This window comes from Bufo bufo, chromosome 1 (genome assembly GCF_905171765.1).
Source record: "Bufo bufo chromosome 1, aBufBuf1.1, whole genome shotgun sequence".
Taxonomy (NCBI): domain Eukaryota; kingdom Metazoa; phylum Chordata; class Amphibia; order Anura; family Bufonidae; genus Bufo; species Bufo bufo.
Genome location: NC_053389.1, coordinates 122,252,711 through 122,279,112, shown reverse-complemented (window position 1 = coordinate 122,279,112; position 26,402 = coordinate 122,252,711). Strand labels below are relative to the sequence as shown.

General features: G+C 45.4%; 2 protein-coding genes across 2 annotated transcripts; one reads left to right on the top strand and one right to left on the bottom strand.

The window, feature by feature from the left end:
- Nucleotides 1–12,456: 12,456 nt before the first annotated feature.
- Nucleotides 12,457–14,153, top strand: LOC120994048. The gene is made up of 3 exons (XM_040422543.1): nt 12,457–13,045; nt 13,134–13,295; nt 13,879–14,153. The coding sequence occupies exons 1-3, from the start codon at nt 12,673–12,675 to the stop codon at nt 14,151–14,153; spliced, it is 810 nt and encodes a 269-aa protein (XP_040278477.1). The 5' UTR covers nt 12,457–12,672.
- A 900-nt stretch (nt 14,154–15,053) lies between these two features.
- LOC120993956 (protein ANTAGONIST OF LIKE HETEROCHROMATIN PROTEIN 1-like) lies at nt 15,054–16,031 on the bottom strand. Its single transcript, XM_040422444.1, has one exon. It carries the CDS (start codon nt 16,029–16,031, stop codon nt 15,054–15,056), a length of 978 nt encoding a protein of 325 aa, XP_040278378.1.
- Between the last annotated feature and the right edge of the window lie 10,371 nt (nt 16,032–26,402).

The following is a 26,402-nucleotide window of genomic DNA, read 5'->3' as shown; positions in this document are numbered from 1 at the left end:
CTTCAGTCACAATTACCTTGCAAATCACGCCCTCTTTGAGCTGCAAATTTTCTATGCGTTGGAACTCCACGCTTCATATGTTAGACAGCTTGTACAAGCAGAGGATGGCGGTCAACAATCTCTTAATGCAGCAGACAGACAGGTCTACTCCCTGGTGTAACTTCCATGATAGCCAGTGGCAGGTCATTCGTGACATGTGCCATTTGCTCTTACCCTTTTAGGACACTTTATTTGTCAGTCGGCAGAACTACGGGATGAATATTGTCATTCTACTTCTTCATGTCCTGAAGGCGATGCTGACAAATCTGATTGGCGAGGGGACAGAAGATGTGGCACCTACATCTCACAGCCCCCTGAGCCCTGAGGAGGACAAGGCGGAGGACATAAATGCCCAGGAATTTTATACAGAACTAGGTGGTTTATCTGCCCAAGTGACATGAGAGTAGCAGGAGAAGCATGAGGAGCTGGAGGGTTACAGCGCAGATGACCCCGACAGACCGTGGCAGCATGCAGTGAAGATGGAGGCAGGGAGGCCCTCCGAGTCCCTTGTGACAATGGTCAGATGCGTGCTTTTTTGTATGCTTACTGACAGCTCTTATTGTGAGGATTCGGCAGAGGGATGACTACTGGCTATCCACATTGTTAGATCCTCGCTACTGGTCAAAAATGGGGGCATTTTTTTGACCTTCTGAGAGGGATGCAAAAATGAACCACTACAGAGACTTGCTTTCTAGTCGGTCGGTCGCTGCCAATGAGCACCATCTCTCATCCTTACAAAGGTCTGGCCGGGTGGAACCTCTATGCTCATGCTCCACTGCTATGACTTGGGGGGGAGGTGGAGCAGCACCAGCTCTATATGCAGCAATTTCAGCCTAGAGTCTATGATGAGCAGATTTCTTCAGCCGCCTACTGAAGAAACCACCCAACAGCAGCAGGACATGGAGCAGAACCTCAATCAGCAGGTAGTGGCATACTTGGGTCACACTCTGTCACTAATGATCCGAGGGGGCATAGGTACCCCTAAGGGAACTCTGCTTTCAACACAAAATGTTGAGAGACTAACCTTCATAAAGATGAATCAGGCGTGGATCACACCGGTATATTGTGCAAAATGGGCCGTTACTTCTGACCATGTGCTGCTGCCACCATTCTGATGCTGCCACCTGCCTGATGCCACCCACCAACTGCCTCTACTGCCATTTCTACAAAGGAGCTTCTTCAGGGGCGTAGTAAAAGGCCCATGGGCCCTGGTGCAAGAGTTCAGCTTAGGGCCTCCTTCCCTCAGTGCTTTGTGGCCAGGGGCAGGGAAGCACATTGCCTTCATGCTGCCTGAGGCCAAAGTTGAAACGGCACGCCCCCTATGCCAAATTCTTGCCCTAACCCCTTCCATCCAGCAATAGGTGTAACATGATCAGCATGCACTTTCTAGGGCCCGGTAGTGACTGTTACCTCTGCACCCCCTATAGCTACACCCCTGAGCTTCTTGGCCTACTAATATGTACATGTTACATTTTTAAAAAGGATATGTATGGTTCCACCAGTTTCACATATTTCTTCAGTAAAGACCTGTGGAACACATCATGGATCCTCCAGATCTGCGGAAGATCCAGACGAAACGCCAGTGGATTGACAACCGCAGATATTTTGTAAGGTCCAATAAATCCTGGCCCCAGCTTCCAAGATGGTACTCTCAGTTTAATATTTTAAGTAGATAACCACACTAGATCACCCACACACAGGTCCGGACCAGTCATGCGTCTCCTGTCAGCCATTCGCTTATATCTCTCACCCATCTTCTCCAAATTAACTTGAATCCTCCGCCAGATAGAAGACAAGGCATAAAAAAATCTCTCCTCCTCTGGCATCCCAGAGGAGCCAGTCTCAGAAAAGGTACCAAACTGAGGATGAAAACCGCATGCGCCAAAAAATGACGACTTAGGCTACTTTCACACTAGCGTTCGGGGCTCCGCTTGTGAGCTCCGTTTGAAGGCTCTCACAAGCGGCCCCGAACGGATCCGTCCAGTCCTAATGCATTCTGAGTGGAGGCGGATCCGCTCAGAATGCATCAGTCTGGCACCGTTTGTCCTCTGCTCCGCTCAGCAGGCGGACACCTGAACGCTGCTTGCAGCGTTCGGGTGTCCGCCTGGCCGTGCGGAAGCAAACGGATCCGTCCAGACTTACAATGTAGGCTACTTTCACACTAGCGTTCGGGGCTCCGCTTGTGAGTTCCGTTTGAAGGGGCTCACAAGCGGCCCCGAACGGATCCGTCCAGCCCTAATGCATTCTGAATGGATGCGGATCCGCTCAGAATGCATCAGTGCATTTTTTTTTTTTTGTTCATGGTAATGCAAACGAATCCGTTCTGAACGGATCTAAACGTTTTCATTATAGGTGCGGATCCGTCTGGGCACATACCAGACGGATCCGACCTAAACGCAGGTGTGAAAGTAGCCTAAGGCTACTTTCACACCTGCGTTTAGGTCGGATCCGTCTGGTATCTGTACAGACGGATCCGCACCTATAATGCAAACGCTTAGATCCGTTCAGAACGGATCCGTTTGCATTACCATGAACAAAAAAAAAAAATAATAATTTTTTATTTTTTTTTTTTTGTTCATGATAATGCAAACGGATCCGTTTTGACTTTACATTGAAAGTCAATGGGAGACGGATCCGTTTGAAAATTGAACCATACTGTGTCAACTTCAAACGGATCCGTCCCCATTGACTTACATTTCCCGTGGACTCCTGCCTACGGTTATTCAAAGCAAACTCAGCTAGAGATAAGAATCCTCCTGGTTCTCAGCCACAAAACACCTCAAGTAGGTCTCCAGGTTTTGGTTAGTACGCTCTGTCTGCCCATTCCACTGCGGATGAAAAGCCGAAGAGAACGAAAGTTGAACACGAAGACGAGAGCAGAACGCCCTCCAAAACCTGGAAACAAACTGCGTGCCCCTATCAGAAACCACATCCGAGGAAATGCCATGTAATTTCACGATGTTATCAACAAAAACCTGAGCAAGAGTCTTAGCATTGGGCAGACTAGCTAATGATACAAAGTGAGCCATTTTACTAAAATGGTCCACAACCACCAAAATCACAGTTTTCCCGGAGGAACTCGGGGAAAAGTCCATAGACAAGTGCGTCCAAGGACGAGATGGAATAGACAAAGGAAGAAGTGAACCAGAAGGTCGAGTGTGAGCAACCTTTGACCGTGCACAGGTCTCACAAGCTGCTACGTAATCCTCCACACTCTTACGTAACTCGGGCCACCAGAACCTCCGAGAAATAAGATCAAAGGTGGACTTGCCACCAGGATGTCCAGCAAGGACAGTATCATGATGTTCCTTGAATACCTTGTATCGCAGTCCAGCAGGAACAAACAACCTCCCTGGGGACAAGAATCAGGAGCCCCCTCCTGGGCTCCCAACACCTCCATCTCCAACTCGGGGTACAGAGCGGAGACCACCACCCCATCAGCCAAAATCGGAGCAGGATCCTCTGAATCACTTCCCCCAGAAAAACTACAAGACAATGCATCTGCCTTGACGTTTTTAACCCCCGGGCGAAAAGTAACCACAAAATTGAACCTAGTAAAGAACAGTGACCATCTAGCCTGTCTAGGATTCAGACACTTGGCAGATTGAAGGTAAGCCAAATTCCTATGATCAGTATATACCGTAACGGGATGAGACGCCCCCTCCAACCAGTGACGCCATTCCTCAAAGGCCAATTTGATGGCCAGCAATTCCCTATCTCCTACATCATAATTCCTCTCGGCGACCGAGAGCCAATCCATAGTAGGTTTATGTTTTATCAACCACAGTAACTCTAAGACCATAGGAGCGGGCAAGTCCTTCATGACAAAACAAGAAATTATCTCAACTAGTTAATCACCCACCCTTAACTGAATACCATGAGCAATATGAGTGAGACTCCTTTGAGAAAGAGAGGAAGAATCAATTGCGAACACCGGAATCTCTCTTTCTAAAGTGGAAGTACTTAAGCCCAGATTTTGAAGAAAAAGAAAATCAATAAGGTTTACCCCAGCACCACAGTCAATGAATACTTCAAAATTAAATTTTCCTGAGTCTAGCGCCACCGTAGCTGGAAAGAGAAAACGAGTATTGCAGGGAGATTGCATACCTGCTTGCTCCGACACCCAATTCACACTACCAAGAGTCAGGGATGTTTTTTTTTTTTCTTTATGTAAACCTCTTTGTGATTCTTTATCATCAACTTGCGGTTTAACAAAAGGACAAGCATAAACAAAATGACCACTTTCTCCACAGTAAAAACATAGCTTATGCAACCTGCTAAAGTTCCTATTACCAGAACGGAAAGACACCTGACCCAGCTGCATGGGTTCCTCCCCTACCCCAGAATTACATGTCATATTTGTCACGAGGGTGTCAAGAGCCACGCCTGACTCCGTTATACCCGGGGTCAGGAAGTCGCAGCGGGTGGCTGCGCGCTCGATGTACAAAGACAGTGCTGTTTCGTAATGGTAGCTTTCTGGGTTTGCCTTGCAACCCTTTTTGGCTCACTCAGGGATCCGTAGCTTCTCCTCCTCAGCTGTTTCTTGTCCAGCAATCCCAACCTCCTTATATTCCCATCTCCCACTTCTCTGGTTGCCAGATATAGAGCTTCCTGCCTGGACTTCTATACTGACCCACTGGAGCTGTGTAGTTGTGTTCCCTGGTTGTTGTTTCAGAACATTACCCTCCGGATCCCTGTTGGGCCTTGGTGGTCTGTTGTTGTCGCCCACCTGGGATTATATGTTTGTCTGTATTGTCTGTCCTCTTCTTGGTGTTTTCCTCTTAGTGTCAGTGGTGCGGACTAGTGATCCCACCGCCCCGTTCACTACTCAGGGCTCATCCTAGGGAAAGCCAGGGTTTAGGCACGTGATCGGTGTACGGGTGAGGAACCCGTCTAGGGACGTCAGGGAAGTCAGGTGCCAGCCGCAAGGTGAGTCAGGGGTCACCACCTTTCCCTCTCCCTTGGACAGGGCCTTCCCATTTCCCTCCCTTTGCGTGACGCCGGTCATTACATTATATCTGGCCCTTATTTTGTGTAGGTAAAAAAATATATATATATTTTTCTTTCTACCTACTTAGAATGCAGTATGGATCCAATTGCTGCTTTGTCAAAGCAACTTCAAGGCCTGTCTTTGGAGGTGGCAGGATTGAAGGCGTCGGTCCTCCAGCAACAGCAGCAATTGCAACAGACCGCAAGCCCAGCGGTTGCTACAGGTAACCAGGTTGTTGTGGAACCCAAGGTTGCTCTTCCTGACAGATTTTCTGGGGGAAGGGACAAATTTGTGACGTTCCGTGAGGCCTGTAAATTATATTTTAAACTGCGCCCTTACTCCTCTGGTAATGATGAACAGCTGGTGGGGGTTGTTATTTCCCTGCTGCAGGGGGACCCGCAATCCTGGGCGTTCTGTTTACCCACTGATTCCCAGGCTCTCCGGTCAGTGGATGAATTTTTTGGGGCCTTGGGTCTCATATATGACGACCCTGACCGAGTCGCACTGGCTGAATCAAAATTACGGAGACTCCTACAGGGAGAGCGGCCAGTAGAGGAGTATTGCGCAGAGTTCCGTAGGTGGGCTACGGATACCCAGTGGAACGACCCGGCTCTCAGGAGTCAGTTCTGCTCCGGGTTATCCGGAAGGATTAAGGATGCGCTTGCGCTGTATGAGACTCCCTTTTCCCTTGATGCGGTGATGTCCCTTTCTATCAGAATAGATAGACGTCTGAGGGACAGATTGAAAAATCCTGAGCCATTGGTAACCCCTCTCAAGCAGCAGTTAGTCTGTACGGACTTAGACGAGCCTATGCAGCTAGGAGGAACTATTCGTCAGGTCCATCCTCCTGAGGCTCGCCGTAGGCGTGGGGTTTGTTTTTTCTGTGGGGAGAGGGGTCATTTTATTAATGTCTGTCCTTCCTTCCTCAAAAACAAAAGACCGTCGGAAAACTACTAACCCCAGGCTGTGTGGAGGATGTCAGCCGGGGGGTATACGTTTCCTCCATACGAACATCGCAATTTGTGTTGCCAGCGGTTGTTGTTTTTGGCGTTAAGACGGAGACTATTTCTTTTTTTCTAGACAGTGGAGCAGGAGTAAATTTGATAGATGCCCATTTTGCCCACACTATGGGTTTGTCTCTCTGTACGCTACAGAGACCTATTCCCATATTCGCTATTGATTCTGCTCCTCTGTCTCAGAGAAACCTCACTCACATTGTCCATAACTTACACCTTCGGGTAGGGGACCACCATAACGAGTTGCTTTCATGTTATGTTCTGGAGGGGCTTCCCACTCCCGTGGTGTTGGGTCTTCCCTGGTTGGTAGCGCACAATCCAGTGGTGGATTGGCAGGCCAGGGAGATATTGGAGTGGAGTGAGCAGTGCAGAGAACATTGCTTAAATAGCAATTGCTTAGTCGTCTCCATAGCTACCCTACCCACTTTTGTTTCGGACTTTGAGGACGTCTTTTCTGAAAAGGGTTGTCAGAAGTTACCACCTCACCGTCCTTATGATTGCCCGGTTAGCCTTATTCCCGGTGCAAAATTACCCAAGACCAGGTTATATAATCTTTCGGGTCCAGAGAGACAAGCCATGAAAGATTATATCTCCGAGAGCTTGGCTAAGGGACACATCAGACCCTCTTCTTCACCCGTGGCTGCAGGGTTTTTCTTCGTTAAAAAGAAAGATGGGGGCCTGCGTCCTTGCCTAGATTTTCGCGAATTAAACCAGATAACCATCCGAGACCCATACCCTCTTCCTCTCATTCCTGACCTGTTTAATCAGATTGCGGGTGCTAGGTGGTTCTCCAAACTTGATCTTAGGGGGGCCTACAATCTGATTCGTATCAAGGAAGGGGATGAGTGGAAGACAGCTTTTAACACCCCTGAGGGGCATTATGAAAATCTAGTCATGCCTTTCGGTCTGACCAATGCTCCTGCTGTCTTCCAACATTTCGTTAATGACATTTTTAGTCATCTTATCGGCAGGTTTGTGGTGATATACCTAGATGATATTTTAATTTATTCGTCGGATCTGAAAACACATGAGGTGCATGTCAGACAGGTACTGCAGGTCCTACGGACGAATAAATTATATGCTAAAATTGAAAAGTGTGTTTTCGCCGTTCAGGAAATACAGTTCCTAGGGTATTTATTATCTGCTTCAGGTTTCCGTATGGATCCTGGGAAGGTCCAGGCAATTTTAGATTGGGATCTTCCTGAGAACCTCAAAGCACTGCAACGGTTCTTGGGCTTCGCAAATTTCTATAGAAAATTCATTAAAAATTATTCGGTGATTGTAAAACCCCTTACTGACATGACTAGGAAGGGGACTGATTTTTCTAAATGGTCTGACGCCGCTAAAATTGCTTTTTCTTCTCTAAAAGAGAGGTTTACCTCGGCACCTGTACTAATCCAACCTGATGTCTCCCAGCCTTTTATTGTTGAAGTAGATGCGTCAGAGGTGGGAGTGGGGGCTGTGCTGTCTCAGGGTCAGACTCCTGGCAAATGGCGTCCTTGTGCTTTCTTTTCTAAAAAACTATCTGCAGCAGAGAAGAACTATGATATTGGCAATAGGGAACTATTAGCTATTAAACTAGCGTTTGAAGAATGGCGTCACTTTTTAGAGGGGGCAATCCATCCCGTCACTGTGATTACGGACCACAAAAACCTTCTGTACCTCGAATCAGCTAAGCGTCTCACCCCTAGACAAGCTAGGTGGTCGCTATTTTTTACCAGGTTTAACTTTGTTATTACCTATCGTCCTGGGGCAAAAAATACCAAGGCAGATGCATTATCTCGTTGTTTCCCTGGAGGGGGTAATGTGAGTGATCCGGTACCCATTCTACAAAGAGGAGTGGTTGTCTCTGCGGTACACTCTGTTCTGGAGGGGAAGGTGTTAGAGGCCCAGGGGGATGCCCCGGTCTCTTGCCCCTCAGAGAAATTGTTTGTACCGTTGAACCTGCGTCTCGAATTATTAAAGGAACATCATAATTTGGCACTTGCTGGGCACCTGGGTAGTAAAGCAACCTTGGAGCTATTGTCTCGTCGTTTTTGGTGGCCAAGGTTGCGTCAGGATGTAATGGATTTTGTGTCTTCTTGTTCTACTTGTGCGCGCGCGAAAGTCTCTCATACACGTCCTGCAGGGTCTTTATTGCCACTTGTCATTCCCAATAGGCCATGGACACATCTGTCAATGGATTTTATCACTGACTTACCTTTGTCTGCGGGTAAAACAGTTATCTTTTTAGTAGTGGACAGGTTTAGCAAAATGGTACACTTCATTGCGTTACCCGCACTACCTAATGCTAAGACTCTTGCTCAGGTTTTCATCAGTGAAATCGTGAAGCTTCACGGGGTCCCTTCCGATGTTGTTTCGGATCGGGGAACCCAGTTTATTTCAAAATTTTGGAAAGCTTTTTGTTCCCGTTTGGGGGTACACTTGTCCTTTTCCTCAGCTTTCCATCCTCAGTCGAATGGACAGACTGAGCGTACCAACCAAAACCTTGAGACATATCTAAGATGTTTTGTGTCTGAAAACCAAGAGGTGTGGTCATCATATTTACCGTTAGCCGAGTTTGCCATAAATAATCGCCGTCAGGAATCTACTGGTAAGTCACCATTTCTTGGTGCATATGGTTTTCATCCCCAATTCTGTACTTTCAAAGAGGGGGGGTCTTCTGGGGTTCCCGAAGAGGAACGGTTTTCATCATCTCTTTCATTGGTATGGCAGAAGGTGCAAGCTAACTTGAAAAATATGGGAGGTAAATATAAATGCATGGCTGATAAGAGACGGTCGCCAGGTCCGGACCTAGGAGTGAATGACTATGTGTGGTTGTCTACTAGGAATATTAAATTAAAGGTTCCCTCTTGGAAACTGGGTCCTAGGTTCATTGGCCCTTACAAAATAGTAGCCATCATTAACCCCGTGGCTTTTTGCCTGGAGCTACCTCAGACTTTTAAAATCCATAACGTCTTCCATAAGTCGTTACTCAAGAAATATGTTCCACCTCTAGAACCGTCACCGCTGCCACCCCCTCCTGTTGTTGTGGATGGTAATCTAGAGTTTCAAATATCCAAAATTGTTGATTCTTGTTGGGTACGCCGCTCTCTTCAATATCTGGTGCATTGGAGGGGTTACGGTCCCGAGGAAAGAATGTGGGTTCCAGGGTCTGAGGTAAACGCCGACAGGTTAGTTCGGGCTTTTCATGCCTCTCATCCTGAGAGACCTAGTCCTGAGTGTCCGGAGGCCCCTCGTAGAGAGGGGGGTACTGTCACGAGGGTGTCAAGAGCCACGCCTGACTCCGTTATACCCGGGGTCAGGAAGTCACAGCGGGTGGCTGCGCGCTCGATGTACAAAGACAGTGCTGTTTCGTAATGGTAGCTTTCTGGGTTTGCCTTGCAACCCTTTTTGGCTCACTCAGGGATCCGTAGCTTCTCCTCCTCAGCTGTTTCTTGTCCAGCAATCCCAACCTCCTTATATTCCCATCTCCCACTTCTCTGGTTGCCAGATATAGAGCTTCCTGCCTGGACTTCTATACTGACCCACTGGAGCTGTGTAGTTGTGTTCCCTGGTTGTTGTTCCAGAACATTACCCTCCGGATCCCTGTTGGGCCTTGGTGGTCTGTTGTTGTCGCCCACCTGGGATTATATGTTTGTCTGTATTGTCTGTCCTCTCCTTGGTGTTTTCCTCTTAGTGTCAGTGGTGCGGACTAGTGATCCCACCGCCCCGTTCCCTACTCAGGGCTCATCCTAGGGAAAGCCAGGGTTTAGGCACTTGATCGGCGTACGGGTGAGGAACCCGTCTAGGGACGTCAGGGCAGTCAGGTGCCAGCCGCAAGGTGAGTCAGGGGTCACCACCTTTCCCTCTCCCTTGGACAGGGCCTTCCCATTTCCCTCCCTTTGCGTGACGCCGGTCATTACAATATTACCCTGGGGAACCGGTGAGACGAAACCACTCCCAGAAGGGATCCCTCGCGCGGAAGGAACCTTACACCTCTCTCTAATGCGTCTATCTAACCGTACTGCTAAAGACATAGCATTCTCCAACGTATCCAGATATTCATGAAAAGCGAGGGCATCTTTCAATCTCTCAGACAACCCCTGACAAAACTGACTACAGGGTCATTCGACTCAGACTCCGTAGCCCATCTCCTAAACTCAACGCAGTACGCCTCTGCAGTATGTTCTCCTTGTAATAAATTACGCAACTTAGATTCTGCCATCGAGACCCGATCTGGGTCATCATAAATTAATCCCAAGGCTTTAAAAAATTCATCCACCGACCGGAGAGCCAGAGAACCAGTTGGCAGAGAAAAGGCCCAGGACTGCGCGTCCCCTTTAAGCAGGGATATGATTATCCCTACTCTCTGACTCTCATCACCAGATGAAGACGGCCGCAGCCGAAAATACAGCTTGCATGACTCTTTATAGCGGATACAGTCATCCACACCCCCTGAAAATCTATCAGGGAGAGCAACTCTAGGTGTCACCGCCAGCTCTCTGAGAAGCTATAGCGGACGTTCTTCTGTACCTCTTGCATGATGTTCTTTGTTTTGGTTTCACTTTGTCATCTCTTTTCCTTCTCCCATCTGTCATCTATTTACACTGATTGCCTCCCTTTATATTCCCTCCCATACTGCCTCACTTTGCGGTTTATACTACTTCCTGGATTGTGTTCACTGCTACATGCTGCAACTGCTGGTTCCTCAGATAAGTCTTTTCCTTTATTTGTGTTTCCGTGCTGGCTTGATTCTAGGTGACCCTGACTCCCTCCGTATTAAGTGCAGGGAGCCGGTGGTCGTGTCCCCTCACTATTATAGGGTTTTCAGGTGTCACACAGTCTAGGTACGAGGGCATGCAATTATCTATCATAAAGATCTTTGCATGGGCAGAGCAGTCAGGGAGAGCTCTAGGGGTTTTATAGGGCTCACCCATATGTTCCTTAGTTTGGGATCAAGTCCGTCGGATGTTTATTTATAACTTCCAGTTTTCTGCAACACCATCAGTGACACTAGGCTCCCCATAAATTTGACTTCCTCCTATAGCACCTGATGCCACAGCATTCTGACACAGTGTGACAGAATTATGCAGATCAGCCACCTCTAAGTACAATGCCTGCATGTGATCAACTAACGCATCAATTGACTCCATCTCGAAGCAGCTGAGAAATGGCAGTCTAGGTATTGGCGGGTTATAATGTCACGACGGGTAGGATACAAGATACAAGAAACACCTCAAAACAAGCGTCTAGGCCAGAAGCTGGGGATAAGGTCACCTCCTGATAATTCCCTACCAGCTCTCCCTGGACTTCTGTGCCCACGTTCAGACCCTAAAGGTGGGAATCAACGTGCCTCCGTGCCTAAGGCTGCAGATTCCCTAACAGTCCCTAAGATGGTGAAAAGGGGGAAAGAGGCAGCCTGCTTCCTCAGGACCTGGAGGAGACAGGTGTCTCTCTTACAGCCTAGACAGAACACAAAAAGGAAACCAAAACCAACTTATCTTGTAGCAGAGCAGAAACAGCAAATCCACCTCTCCTCAGAGCAAGATAGAAGCTATAACCCGCACAAGACACTGGGAAGGGGCGTCATTTAAACTCACACAAACGACCCCACCCAGTGCACCTGAAGGGAGGCGGATACAGCTCAACTCCAAACCCAAAACAAACAAAAAATGACACACGTGCTGCTAACCTGGCAGACCTCCGCACTTAACCTGAGCAGGGCATGACACCCTTATTCTGTTAGATCTGATATTGTGTAAGTAATTCAATTAAGTTTTAATATCTTTAAAAATAAAATGATGTTAAGCTTGTATTAATCTCTTACTAAGCCATTATAAATATTGACAATGGTTCATTGATCCGTCTAGCTTCTTAAAGCTAAAGGACCTTTGATGATGTCACCACAGGTCCTGGAAGGTAACTGACGCAGTCCCTTTGTTAGTGGACCTGCGATGTTGGAAATTTGCTTTAATTATATACAATCATGTTTAATAAAATCGAAGGCGTGTGTAAAGGGAATATTAATTACCAATATTTATGCAAATATCAATAATTAATATTCATAAATAGGAGGAGCCGTCTATTGATGACTCCGCCTATTTATACCTTTATATTAATAACACAATACTTTCACTATACTTTGCCTTACGCTAATCACTAAACTAGCTGCATGCGCCTTACTGAACTATCGCTAATAACCACACGTTACACAGATAGTTACAAATAAGACACAATATTTATTAATATCTACAGTACACTACGCACACAATACACTAACAATACAGTACTAAAAATACAGTACTAAACTACACTACACAATCCCAAATTCCACCCACAAACTAACTATACATACACTTATGCCTCGTTTCCACTGAGCGGATCGGTTCGGTACGGTTCGGTACGGTACGCTATTTTGGGTGTTTCCATTATGAAAGCGTGCCATAAAACCGAACCGTACCGCGCCATTCAGGGTCCTGCTTCTCATGTGGGTCCATAGAAAATGGAACGGTACGGTTAGGGCGGAGCTACTGGCGTCACACAGTACTTTCCACTGATTGGTGGTCAGAAAACATCAATGCTGACGTCAAAGCAAAGCGCCAAACAATCACCACGTCGCCTTATTAGTCCATATAAAGGAGAAGGATGCCAGCAAACAACAGCAGGGTCTGGTTATCTGAGGAACTATCTACGTTCTTAGCAATCATCGGCGATGGCGTTATTCAGAGTGAGCTTGATGGATCAGTGAGAAATGAAAAGGTCTATAAAGATATTTCGCAGCGGATGGCAGCCGAGGGATTTGAACGGACGTCGGGCCAGTGTAGGGCAAAGCTTAAAAAGCTTAAAGCACAATATAAAAAAATTAAGGACGCCAACAGCCGTAGTGGAAACTGTCCAACTGCTTGGAGGTGGTACGACGCCATGGACGCCATTTACGGTCATCGGCCAGCAAACCAAGGCAGGGAGGGAGGTCTGGACTCTGCAACTGTAATTCTCGAATCCATGGTAGACCCCTTTGGTAAGTTTTTTTTTTTTTAAAACTTCGCTTAGAATATCGCTCTGCTTACCATTTAAAATATAATATCTAACCATATGTTTATTTTCAGAAACAGTTGATGTACTCTCCACTGATGCATCAAACTTATCAGAAGATGGACCTTCAATGTCTTTCAGCAGCAACAGCAGCAGTATTTCCTCAAGCCAACCACAGAGTAGCCAACCACAGAGTAGCCAACTACAGAGTACTCCCAATGCACCAAGGCACAATGGTAAGACATGATGATAAAAAAGAAATTTTTAACTGTGCATTTTCTTAAACTAAAACAGCAGTGGGGCAGATGTGCAGGAGGTACAGTGTTGGAATAGATAAGAAGGGGGAGATCAGCTGTGGGGGAGATGTGCAGGAGGTATAGTGGTGGAAGAGATGAGAAGGGGGGGATTAGCAGGAGGTACAGTGGTGGAAGAGATAAGAAGGGTGGGATTAGCAGGAGGTATAGTGGTGGAAGAGATGAGAAGGGGGGGATTAGCAGGAGGTACAGTTGTGGAAGAGATAAGAAGGGGGGGATTAGCAGGAGGTACAGTGGTGGAAGAGATGAGAAGGGGGGGATTAGCAGCAGGTACAGTGGTGGAAGAGATGAGAAGGGGGGGATTAGCAGCAGGTACAGTGGTGGAAGAGATGAGAAGGGGGTTCAGCAGTGGGCAGATGAGCAGTGCTGTGTATTGGTGTAGCAGATGAGCAGGGGGAACAGAGGTGTGGCAGTGAATCAGTGTGGGGCAGATGAGAAAGGAGCTTACAGTATTGGTTTGGCAGATGTTACCAAAAGCAATATTTAGGTCTTTTGTATATTACAGGTGAAAGGAGAAGGTTACAGTTGGATCTGCGCACAGTCATGGAGGATATGCGGGCAGCAGAAGAAAGGCAGCTGGAAAGAATGGATAACCTTTCTGAGAGGCGGTTTCAAGCAGTACGTCAGGATGCACAGGAAGCTATGCGCCAGGAGGCAGAAATTGCCCGGCAGCAGATGGAGCAGTTGGCTACCTTCAACCAGGCCTTCCTCGGTGTCCTTGGTCAGCTTGTTCAAGTGATTGGAGCCAATCGTCAACCCAGGTCACCACCCAGACATTAGTGCCTTTCATGCAGCACAGGACCTGTACCCATGTTTACGTTTAAAAATATATAATTAGAGTGGGTTTTAAAGGTTAGATTTTTTTTTTTTTTTAATAGGCTCCTTTGAGCCATCAGCAATCACACAAGATTGGACACATTTGCTCCTTGCTGCACATGGCTTTCTTTGTGCTGCTGCTTTGATTCCCTTCTGCCTCCTTTGCGTTATCACCCCCCTTGGACGGTGGAGCCAGGATTTCAACAAAGGGCACCCCCGATCGCTTAATTTCTTCTCATTTTTGCATTGTAGATGTAATTGCGAATATACTTGGCATTTTTGGTTTACCGTTTCCTTTAATTTCCTTTTTAGATGTTTTTTTTCTTGGTCTGAATTTCTCACTTCCTGTTCCTTCTCAGTAAACCAGACAACATCATCTGAGCTGTGTTTAGTCAGTCAGCACAGCTTATTGAACAGCTTACTGAGGAGGAACAGGAAGTTAGAAATTCATACAAAGAAAACAATAAAAAAACATTTATTGGAAGTGAAATTGAAGAAAAAAACAACAATGCAATAGCTTAGGGATATGCAATTAGTGGATATCCAACTGTTTCAGAACTACAATTCCCATGTGGCATAGCAAGACTCTGACAGTCACAAGCATGACACCCAGAGGCAAAAGCATGATGGGACTTGTAGTTCTGCAAAACAGCTGGATTTCCGCTAATTGCATATCCCTGCACTAGCTTAATAAAAAACAAACCTTTACAAGCTCTTTATTGTAAACAATGTTTCTACATTATCAAAATTTTGCCTTTACAAAATATGTAGGAAGATGATTTTTTTTGTGGAATAAAAAACAAGAACGACTTCTCTGAGTATGTCTGATTTTATTTAGCATTTAGCAAAAAGTAATTAAAGATTTTAATTATTCACGGTAACAACGTTAACGTTAAGGTGCCTCATCAGAGCCTGACGTATTTCACTGCACTCTTCTTCCATATCCTGTGCTGCTATTACTGGTACTGGCTCTTCTGGAGATGTATTCCAATCCTGGTCAAAGTCTTCTCCATGACTTTCACAAAGATTGTGAAGAGCACAGCACGTTAGGACCATGGATTTGGTTAGTTGTATGTCACTGTCATTCCTCTTCATAAGACACCTCCATCTACCCTTAAGTCTTCCAAACGCATTTTCCACTACAACACGTGCCCTGGATGTTTTCTTGTTGTAGATTTGCTGCTCTGTTGTTAGGCGCCCATTGTCTGGAAATGGTTTCAGGAGCCAATTTTGTAAAGGATAGGCAGAGTCCCCAAGCACATAATAGCCAACATTCACCCCACAAATGTTCTTAGTGCTAACAGGGTACAGGCCTCCCTGGCCAACCCAATCCCAAAATGTTGACAATCGGAGAACCCGAGCATCATGCAAACTCCCAGGCTTTCCTACATTCACATTCCAGAATAGTCCCTTGCCATCCACTACTCCCTGGAGGATGATGGAATGCCAGCCTTTTCGGTTGAAGTAGTCAGTGTGGTATTCTTGTGGTGCTATTATTGGTATGTGTGAGCCATCAATAGCACCAACACACTGTGGAAGGCCCCACCTGTTCTCAAAGTACTCAGCCATGTCTTTGAGCTTTTCCCTGTTAGGAAAATGAACAATTTCAGGCGCTAGCAATGTGCACACAGACTTACAGAAGTCCTGCACACACCGGCACACTGATGATTTGCTGACACCAAAAAGATGACCTATACTCCTGTATTCACTGTTGGTAGCCAGCTTCCACAGTGCAATGGCAATTCTTTTCCTTACAGGCAAACAGGCTCTGAAGTTGGTGCTTTTCTTTTCCATCACTGGACGTAGCTTTGCACAAAGGAATGAGAAGGTTTCCTCTGACATCCTTAAATTCTGCACCCACTGTCTGTGGGTGAATCCTGGGACGGTCACATTCCACCACTCATTGGCACGAGGGAAAGCCCAAATCACTGGTCGGCGGCGCTGCTTTGCCAAAAGGAGAAGCATCTGTAAAAAATGCAGTGTGTCAGTGTGTATAGGTCAGTGTGTGTGTCAGTGTGTGTGTGTAGGTCAGTGTATGTGTGTGTATAGGTCAGTGTGAGTGTGTCAGTGTGTATAGGTCAGTGTGTGTATAGGTCAGGGTGTGTGGGTCAGTGAGTGTGTCAGTGTGTGTATAGGTCAGTGTGAGTGTGTCAGTGTGTATAGGTCAGGGTGTGTGGGTCAGTGTGTGTGTCAGTGTGTGTATAGGTCAGGGTGTGTGGGTCAGTGAGTGTGTCTGTGTGTCAGTGTGTGTATAGGTCAGTGTGTGTCAGTGTGTGTGTGTGTCAGTGTGTGTATAGGTCAGTGTGTGTGTGTGTCAGTGTGTGTATAGGTCAGTGTGTGTCAGTGTGTGTGTGTCAGTGTGTGTATAGGTCAGTGTGTGTCAGTGTGTGTGTGTCAGTGTGTGTATAGGTCAGTGTGTGTCAGTGTGTGTGTCAGTGTGTGTATAGGTCAGTGTGTGTGTGTCAGTGTGTGTGTGTAGGTCAGTGTGTGTGTAGGTCAGTGTGTGTTTCAGTGTGTCAGTGTATGTGTGTGTGTGTGTTTCAGGTAAGTCAGTCAGTTGTGCTTACCCTATAGCGCTGCCGTCTTTGTCTTAGCAGCACAAATGTATACTTCTCCTCCCGGCTACACATCCAAGCTAAAAGTTTTCTTCTCTTTTCGGCTGTGTTTCTCATTGCCGCTCGCAACCTTCTCTCATACAGTGCGGTATGAATTTTGCCTATTACGAACCAAAAGGCTAGCAGAGAAAAGACGAGCTGCTGAATGACCTCCATTGTTGTTGTTGTTGTTTGGCTGACGCTGAGTGACGCTGCATCACGTTTCTCGTCGCACTAGTGTGACATCATGAGAGGCATTTTTCTAAAACCTGTATGGCCCCGGCGGTCCGATTTGCAGTGGAAACGCTCACCAGAATAGACCGGACCATTCAAACCCGTTCCATTCTAAACGACCCGAACCGATCCGCTCAGTGGAAACGAGGTATAACACACACAATAACAGCCCACCCTTACTTTTACTGGTCTATCCCTAGGGGAAATAAGACTGGGACCTGCAAGGGTTAATGCAGGCCACAGATACACCAGGCTGAAGGCTGTTGCAGGGTTATAGCAGGGCGGAGCAGGGGAACAGGGTTGGCAAGGTACGCAGGAATGGGGAGGGAGGTCAGGGGTTACACCAACAGGGGTTGATGCTGCTGGGCAGGGAAGGGGTAAATGTGGTTAGTACTGCAAGGGCAGAGATGCAATGCAGTGCCAGGGTATTTGCAGGGAGTTTCACCAACAGGGGTTGATGCTGCTGGGCAGGGAAGGGGTAAATATGGTTGGCACTGCAAGGGATACAATGCCATGCCAGGGTATACTCAGCCATCTCCAGGGGCATATGGGCCTCTCTTCCTTTAGGGACCTGTTCCCATGTGTCTCTCTCTGTAGTCCAGTTCCAAGAGACCCCTGTTCCTGGCTTGGGGTTCATATATCAGCCTCAGAAACAGCCCACCTCCCCCCTCCTCAGGGATGTGACATCATAGTGTGACTGTGACGTATGCCTGCACTCAAGACAGCCAATTGGCCCCCTGAGGCTAGCAGCACCACACACCCAGCCATGTCACAAACACAAGGTGGGGCAGAGCATAGTAACTAGGCTGATAAACTCAACAAAAGGCCTCAGATCTATTGATCCCTTAGCCTTTGAAGTCACCAGCCACCTGGAGACATATCCACCCCACTGCAGGAACTGGCATTTAGGAGGGGGTTGGTTAGGAAACAAAAACCGCCCCACCTCCTGGCTCTAAACGCTGTCCTTATGGGGGCATTTAAGTATATATATGTATATAGATACTTGGGGTGCATCTATATACACATATATACTCATTATAAACCTGGGACATACATGGGCAGTTATAGGCCCATATATATATATATATATATATATATACACACACATACATATATATACACTCACCTAAAGAATTATTAGGAGCACCTGTTCTATTTCTCATTAATGCAATTATCTAGTCAACCAATCACATGGCAGTTGCTTCAATGCATTTAGGGGTGTGGTCCTGGTCAAGACAATCCCCTGAACTCCAAACTGAATGTCAGAATGGGAAAGAAAGGTGATTTAATCAATTTTGAGCGTGGCATGGTTGTTGGTGCCAGACGGGTCGGTCTGAGTATTTCACAATCTGCTCAGTTACTGGGATTTTCACGCACAACCATTTCAAGGGTTTACAAAGAATGGTGTAAAAAGGGAAAAACATCCAGTATGCGGCAGTCCTGTGGGCAAAAATGCCTTGTGGATGCTAGAGGTCAGAGGAGAATGGGCCGACTGATTCAAGCTGATAGAAGAGCAACGTTGACTGAAATAACCACTCATTACAACCGAGGTATGCAGCAAAGCATTTGTGAAGCCACAACACGCACAACCTTGAGGCGGATGGGCTACAACAGCAGAAGACCCCACCGGGTACCACTCATCCCCACTACAAATAGGAAAAAGAGGCTACAATTTTCACGAGCTCACCAAAATTGGACTGTTGAAAAAATGTTGCCTGGTCTGATGAGTCTCAATTTCTGTTGAGAAACGAACATGTATCCATCCTCTGATGGCTACTTCCAGCAGGATAATGCACCATGTCACAAAGCTCGAATCATTTCAAATTGGTTTCTTGAACATGAGAATGAGTTCACTGTACTAAAATGGCCCCCACAGTCACCAGATCTCAACCCAATAGAGCATCTTTGGGTTGTGGTGGAACAGGAGCTTCGTGCCCTGGATGTGCATCCCTCAAATCTCCATCAACTGCAAGATGCTATCCTATCAATATGGGCCCACATTTCTAAAGAATGCTATCAGCACCTTGTGGAATCAATGCCATGTAGAATTAAGGCAGTTCTGAAGGCAAAAGGGGGTCCAACACCGTATTAGTATGGTGTTCCTAATAATTCTTTAGGTGAGTGTATATATACATATATATACCTGGGGGAGAACCGTGGCAGATACACATATACAGATGTATGCACTGCATACACACATCCTCATATATATACATATATATATATATATATATATATATATATCCAGGGCTTTTTTTTCTCAGAGAAAAGGTGGTGGAACTCACCCCCCCTCCCCTGGCCAAGCCCCTACCCACCCCTGGGACCGCCCCCTAAAACCGCCACTTTAGAGAACAGGGATGCAAGTAAAATTTGGGGGGTCTATAAAAGTCCAGCCCAGCAAAGAAACCCCCCAGATGGGGATGGCACTGTTAATGGGGGATCGGGGGATGGCACTGTTATGGGGTCGAGGATCTGTGGATGGCACTGTTATAGGATGGGGGATCTGTGGATGCCATCCACAGATCCCCCATCCTATAACAGTGCCATCCACAGACCCCCCCCTTAACAGTGCCATCCACAGACCCCCCCACCCCATAACAGTGCCATCCACAGACCCCCCACCCCATAACAGTGCCATCCACAGACCCCCCACCCCATAACAGTGCCATCCACAGACCCCCTCACCCCATAACAGTGCCATCCACAGACTCCCCCACCCCTTAACAGTGCCATCCACAGACCCTCCCTTAACAGTGCCATCCACAGACCCTCCCCACCCCATAACAGCGCCATTCACAGACCCCCCCACCCCATAACAGTGCCATCTACAGACCCCCCCACCCCATAACAGTGCCATCCACAGACCCCCCCACCCCATAACAGTGCCATCCACAGACCCCCCCACCCCATAACAGTGCCATCCACAGACCCCCCCTTAACAGTGCCATCCACAGACCCCCCCACCCCATAAAAGTGCCATCCACAGACCCCCCCACCCCTTAACAGTGTCATCCACAGACCCCCCATTGCCGCTCCAGTACAGTTATTGCTTCATTCATAAAGTAGGCCGGGCAGGCACGTGACGTCAGTCAGTCACGCTGCCGCTCGTCTGCCCGGCCGGCCTGCATTACGATATAACAGTAGCCCTGTGAGTAGGATATATTGAATGTTATACTACAGAGGGGGCAGCATGAATCATTATTAATTGAATTACACATTTTATAACTGTACTGGAGCGGCGGGGCCGGAGCACAGTGAACACACCGGCCCCCAGCTCCTCCTCCCAGTCCCTCCCCGCTGATACATCACAGCCTGCGATGCTGGAGCATGGCAGGCTGCGATGTCAAAAGGTGGCGGAACGCCGTTCCGGTGCGCTCCGCCAGAAAAAAAGCCCTGTATATACAGTACAGACCAAAAGTTTGGACACACCTTCTCATTCAAAGAGTTTTCTTTATTTTCATGACTATGAAAATTGTAGATTCACACTGAAGGCATCAAAACTATGAATTAACATGTGGAATTATATCCATAACAAACAAGTGTGAAACAACAGAAAATATGTCATATTCTAGGTTCTTCAAAGTAGCCACCTTTTGCTTCGATTACTGCTTTGCACATTCTTGGCATTCTCTTGATGAGCTTCAAGAGGTAGTCCCCTGAAATGGTTTTAACTTCACAGGTGTGCCCTGTCAGGTTTAATAAGTGGGATTTCTTGCCTTATAAATGGGGTTGGGACCATCAGTTGCGTTGAGGAGAAGTCAGTTGGATACACAGCTGATAGTCCTACTGAATAGACTGTTAGAATTTGTATTATGGCAAGAAAAAAGCAGCTAAGTAAAGAAAAACGAGTGGCCATAATTAAGAAATGAAGGTCAGTCAGTCAGCCGAAAAATTCGGAAAACTTTGAAAGTAAGGGCTTTTTGACCATGAAGGAGAGTGATGGGGTGCTGCGCCAGATGACCTGGCCTCCACAGTCACCGGACCTGAACCCAATCGAGATGGTTTGGGGTGAGCTGGACCGCAGAGTGAAGGCAAAAGGGCCAACAAGTGCTAAGCATCTCTGGGAACTCCTTCAAGACTGTTGGAAGACCATTTCAGGGGACTACCTCTTGAAGCTCATCAAGAGAATGTCAAGAGTGTGCAAAGCAGTAATCAAAGCAAAAGGTGGCTACTTTGAAGAACCTAGAATATGACATATTTTCAGTTGTTTCACACTTGTTTGTTATGTATATAATTCCACATGTGTTAATTCATAGTTTTGATGCCTTCATAGTCATGAAAATAAAGAAAACTCTTTGAATGAGAAGGTGTGTCCAAACTTTTGGTCTGTACTGTATCTACATGAGAGGGAACATATACACGGCCATACAGGAAATTTATACTAACTATAAGGGGACACATATAAGGGGGCACATATATATATAAAAGGGACATATAAGGGGGCACATATTCCCCACAGGGGCCACAATGAGCCCCTGTGGACCACTAAGGGCAGATGTGCGCAGATGCTGGGAACATCTGCGCACATAATCCTATAATGTGGCTGTTAATGTATGCATATATATTATACATGCATGCACGTGTTTGCATGCATATATATATATATGCATACGTCTCAACCCTTCCTCAACAGCGTGCGTGATTTAAGCAAAATATTTGATCACCGCATGACTGAACTCCACGGCACTTCCAAAATCAAACGTGTGTTTATTCACCAAGTGACAGCGACTAGAGATGAGCGAACCCGAACTGTATAGTTCGGGTTCGTACCGAATTTTGGGGTGTCCGTGACACGGACCCGAACCCGAACATTTTCGTAAAAGTCCGGGTTCGGGTTCGGTGTTCGGCGCTTTCTTGGCGCTTTTTGAAAGGCTGCAAAGCAGCCAATCAACAAGCGTCATACTACTTGGCCCAAGAGGCCATCACAGCCATGCCTACTATTGGCATGGCTGTGATTGGCCAGTGCACCATGTGACCCAGCCTCACTCTGCTATGATCAGTATAGGGAGAGGTTGCAGCTGCGACGTTAGGGCGAGATTAGGCAGATTAACTCCTCCAAAAGACTTCATTCTGTGATCGATCTGCAGCTGTGGATCATTGAAGTGCTATTATTGACTTGCTCACTTTTTTGAGGCTGCCCAGAGCGTTTTTAGATCACTTTTTTTCTGGGGTGATCGGCGGCCATTTTGTGACTTGTGGTGCGCCAGCACGAGCTATCACCAAGTGTATTTAACCATCGATAGTGTGGTTATTTTGTGCTATATCCTACATCAGCTGCAGGCTGAGCCTGTGTCACCGAAGTGCATTTAACCATCAACAGTCTGGTTATTTTTTGGGCTAATATACTACATCAGCTGCAGGCTGAGCCTGTGTCACCCAAGTGCATTTAACCATCAACAGTCTGATTATTTTTTGGCCATATACTACATCAGCTGCAGGCTGAGCCTGTGTCACCCAAGTGCATTTAACCATCAACAGTGTGGTTATTTTTTGGCTATATATTACATCAGGGGCAAGTTGAGCCTGTCACCCAGCGCCTAAAAAATAGACCTGACATTTCTATTCAACCAAATCTGCACAGTTTTAGCTGGTCAAGTTATTTGTAGTGACCGTAAAAGCAGACTTTTTGTTCTGGGTTGAAAAAGCATTCCCAAATTTGCCATTCTGAAAATAACTAGTTTGTGGTATTTGAGGCCTACTTGAAATCTATCCCAAAAAGAAAATCTTACATTGAAGGTATTGATAGTGTCATTCAGAAAAACCTAAGACACACGCTAGCGTGCTGATAGAAGTGTCATTCTGTGATTAAACCTATAACTGTCACACAGCGCAAAAAAAAACAGGTCTCACATCTCTATTCAACCAAATCTGCACAGTTTTAGCTGGTCAAGTTATTTGTAGTGACCGTAAAAGCAGACTTTTTGTTCTGGGTTGAAAAAGCATTCCCAAATTTGCCATTCTCAAAATAACTAGTTTGTGGTATTTGAGGCCTACTTGAAATCTATCCCAAAAAGAAAATCTTACATTGAAGGTATTGATAGTGTCATTCAGAAAAACCTAAGACACACGCTAGCGTGCTGATAGAAGTGTCATTCTGTGATTAAACCTATAACTGTCACACAGCGCAAAAAAAAACAGGTCTCACATCTCTATTCAACCAAATCTGCACAGTTTTAGCTGGTCAAGTTATTTGTAGTGACCGTAAAAGCAGACTTTTTGTTCTGGGTTGAAAAAGCATTCCCAAATTTGCCATTCTGAAAATAACTAGTTTGTGGTATTTGAGGCCTACTTGAAATCTATCCCAAAAAGAAAATCTTACATTGAAGGTATTGCTAGTGTCATTCAGAAAAACCTAAGACACACGCTAGCGTGCTGATAGAAGTGTCATTCTGTGATTAAACCTATAACTGTCACACAGCGCAAAAAAAAACAGGTCTCACATCTCTATTCAACCAAATCTGCACAGTTTTAGCTGGTCAAGTTATTTGTAGTGACCGTAAAAGCAGACTTTTTGTTCTGGGTTGAAAAAGCTTTCCCAAATTTGCCATTCTCAAAATAACTAGTTTGTGGTATTTGAGGCCTACTTGAAATCTATCCCAAAAAGAAAATCTTACATTGAAGGTATTGATAGTGTCATTCAGAAAAACCTTAGACACACGCTAGCGTGCTGATAGAAGTGTCATTCTGTGATTAAACCTATAACTGTCACACAGCGCAAAAAAAAACAGGTCTCACATCTCTATTCAACCAAATCTGCACAGTTTTAGCTGGTCAAGTTATTTGTAGTGACCGTAAAAGCAGACTTTTTGTTCTGGGTTGAAAAAGCATTCCCAAATTTGCCATTCTCAAAATAACTAGTTTGTGGTATTTGAGGCCTACTTGAAATCTATCCCAAAAAGAAAATCTTACATTGAAGGTATTGATAGTGTCATTCAGAAAAACCTAAGACACACGCTAGCGTGCTGATAGAAGTGTCATTCTGTGATTAAACCTATAACTGTCACACAGCGCAAAAAAAAACAGGTCTCACATCTCTATTCAACCAAATCTGCACAGTTTTAGCTGGTCAAGTTATTTGTAGTGACCGTAAAAGCAGACTTTTTGTTCTGGGTTGAAAAAGCATTCCCAAATTTGCCATTCTCAAAATAACTAGTTTGTGGTATTTGAGGCCTACTTGAAATCTATCCCAAAAAGAAAATCTTACATTGAAGGTATTGATAGTGTCATTCAGAAAAACCTAAGACAAACGCTAGCGTGCTGATAGAAGTGTCATTCTGTGATTAAACCTATAACTGTCACACAGCGCAAAAAAAAACAGGTCTCACATCTCTATTCAACCAAATCTGCACAGTTTTAGCTGGTCAAGTTATTTGTAGTGACCGTAAAAGCAGACTTTTTGTTCTCGGTTGAAAAAGCATTCCCAAATTTGCCATTCTGAAAATAACTAGTTTGTGGCATTTGAGGCCTACTTGAAATCTATCCCAAAAAGAAAATCTTACATTGAAGGTATTGATAGTGTCATTCAGAAAAACCTAAGACACACCCTAGCGTGCTGATAGAAGTGTCATTCTGTGATTAAACCTATAACTGTCACACAGCGCAAAAAAAAACAGGTCTCACATCTCTATTCAACCAAATCTGCACAGTTTTAGCTGGTCAAGTTATTTGTAGTGACCGTAAAAGCAGACTTTTTGTTCTGGGTTGAAAAAGCTTTCCCAAATTTGCCATTCTCAAAATAACTAGTTTGTGGTATTTGAGGCCTACTTGAAATCTATCCCAAAAAGAAAATCTTACATTGAAGGTATTGATAGTGTCATTCAGAAAAACCTAAGACACACGCTAGCGTGCTGATAGAAGTGTCATTCTGTGATTAAACCTATAACTGTCACACAGCGCAAAAATAAACAGGTCTCACATCTCTATTCAACCAAATCTGCACAGTTTTAGCTGGTCAAGTTATTTGTAGTGACCGTAAAAGCAGACTTTTTGTTCTGGGTTGAAAAAGCATTCCCAAATTTGCCATTCTGAAAATAACTAGTTTGTGGTATTTGAGGCCTACTTGAAATCTATCCCAAAAAGAAAATCTTACATTGAAGGTATTGATAGTGTCATTCGGAAAAACCTAAGACACACGCTAGCGTGCTGATAGAAGTGTCATTCTGTGATTAAACCTATAACTGTCACACAGCGCAAAAAAAAAACAGGTCTCACATCTCTATTCAACCAAATCTGCACAGTTTTAGCTGGTCAAGGTATTTGTAGTGACCGTAAAAGCAGACTTTTTGTTCTGGGTTGAAAAAGCATTCCCAAATTTGCCATTCTCAAAATAACTAGTTTGTGGTATTTGAGGCCTACTTGAAATCTATCCCAAAAAGAAAATCTTACATTGAAGGTATTGATAGTGTCATTCAGAAAAACCTAAGACACACGCTAGCGTGCTGATAGAAGTGTCATTCTGTGATTAAACCTATAACTGTCACACAGCGCAAAAAAAAACAGGTCTCACATCTCTATTCAACCAAATCTGCACAGTTTTAGCTGGTCAAGTTATTTGTAGTGACCGTAAAAGCAGACTTTTTGTTCTGGGTTGAAAAAGCATTCCCAAATTTGCCATTCTAAAAAAATAACTAGTTTGTGGTATTTGAGGCCTACTTGAAATCTATCCCAAAAAGAAAATCTTACATTGAAGGTATTGATAGTGTCATTCAGAAAAACCTAAGACACACGCTAGCGTGCTGATAGAAGTGTCATTCTGTGATTAAACCTATAACTGTCACACAGCGCAAAAAAAAACAGGTCTCACATCTCTATTCAACCAAATCTGCACAGTTTTAGCTGGTCAAGTTATTTGTAGTGACCGTAAAAGCAGACTTTTTGTTCTGGGTTGAAAAAGCATTCTCAAATTTGCCATTCTCAAAATAACTAGTTTCTGGTATTTGAGGCCTACTTGAAATCTATCCCAAAAAGAAAATCTTACTTTGAAGGTATTGATAGTGTCATTCTGAAAAACCTAAGACACACGCTAGCGTGCTGATAGAAGTGTCATTCTGTGATTAAACCTATAACTGTCACACAGCGCAAAAAAAAACAGGTCTCACATCTCTATTCAACCAAATCTGCACAGTTTTAGCTGGTCAAGTTATTTGTAGTGACCGTAAAAGCAGACTTTTTGTTCTGGGTTAAAAAAGCATTCCCAAATTTGCCATTCTGAAAATAACTAGTTTGTGGTATTTGAGGCCTACTTGAAATCTATCCCAAAAAGAAAATCTTACATTGAAGGTATTGATAGTGTCATTCAGAAAAACCTAAGACACACGCTAGCGTGCTGATAGAAGTGTCATTCTGTGATTAAACCTATAACTGTCACACAGCGCAAAAAAAAACA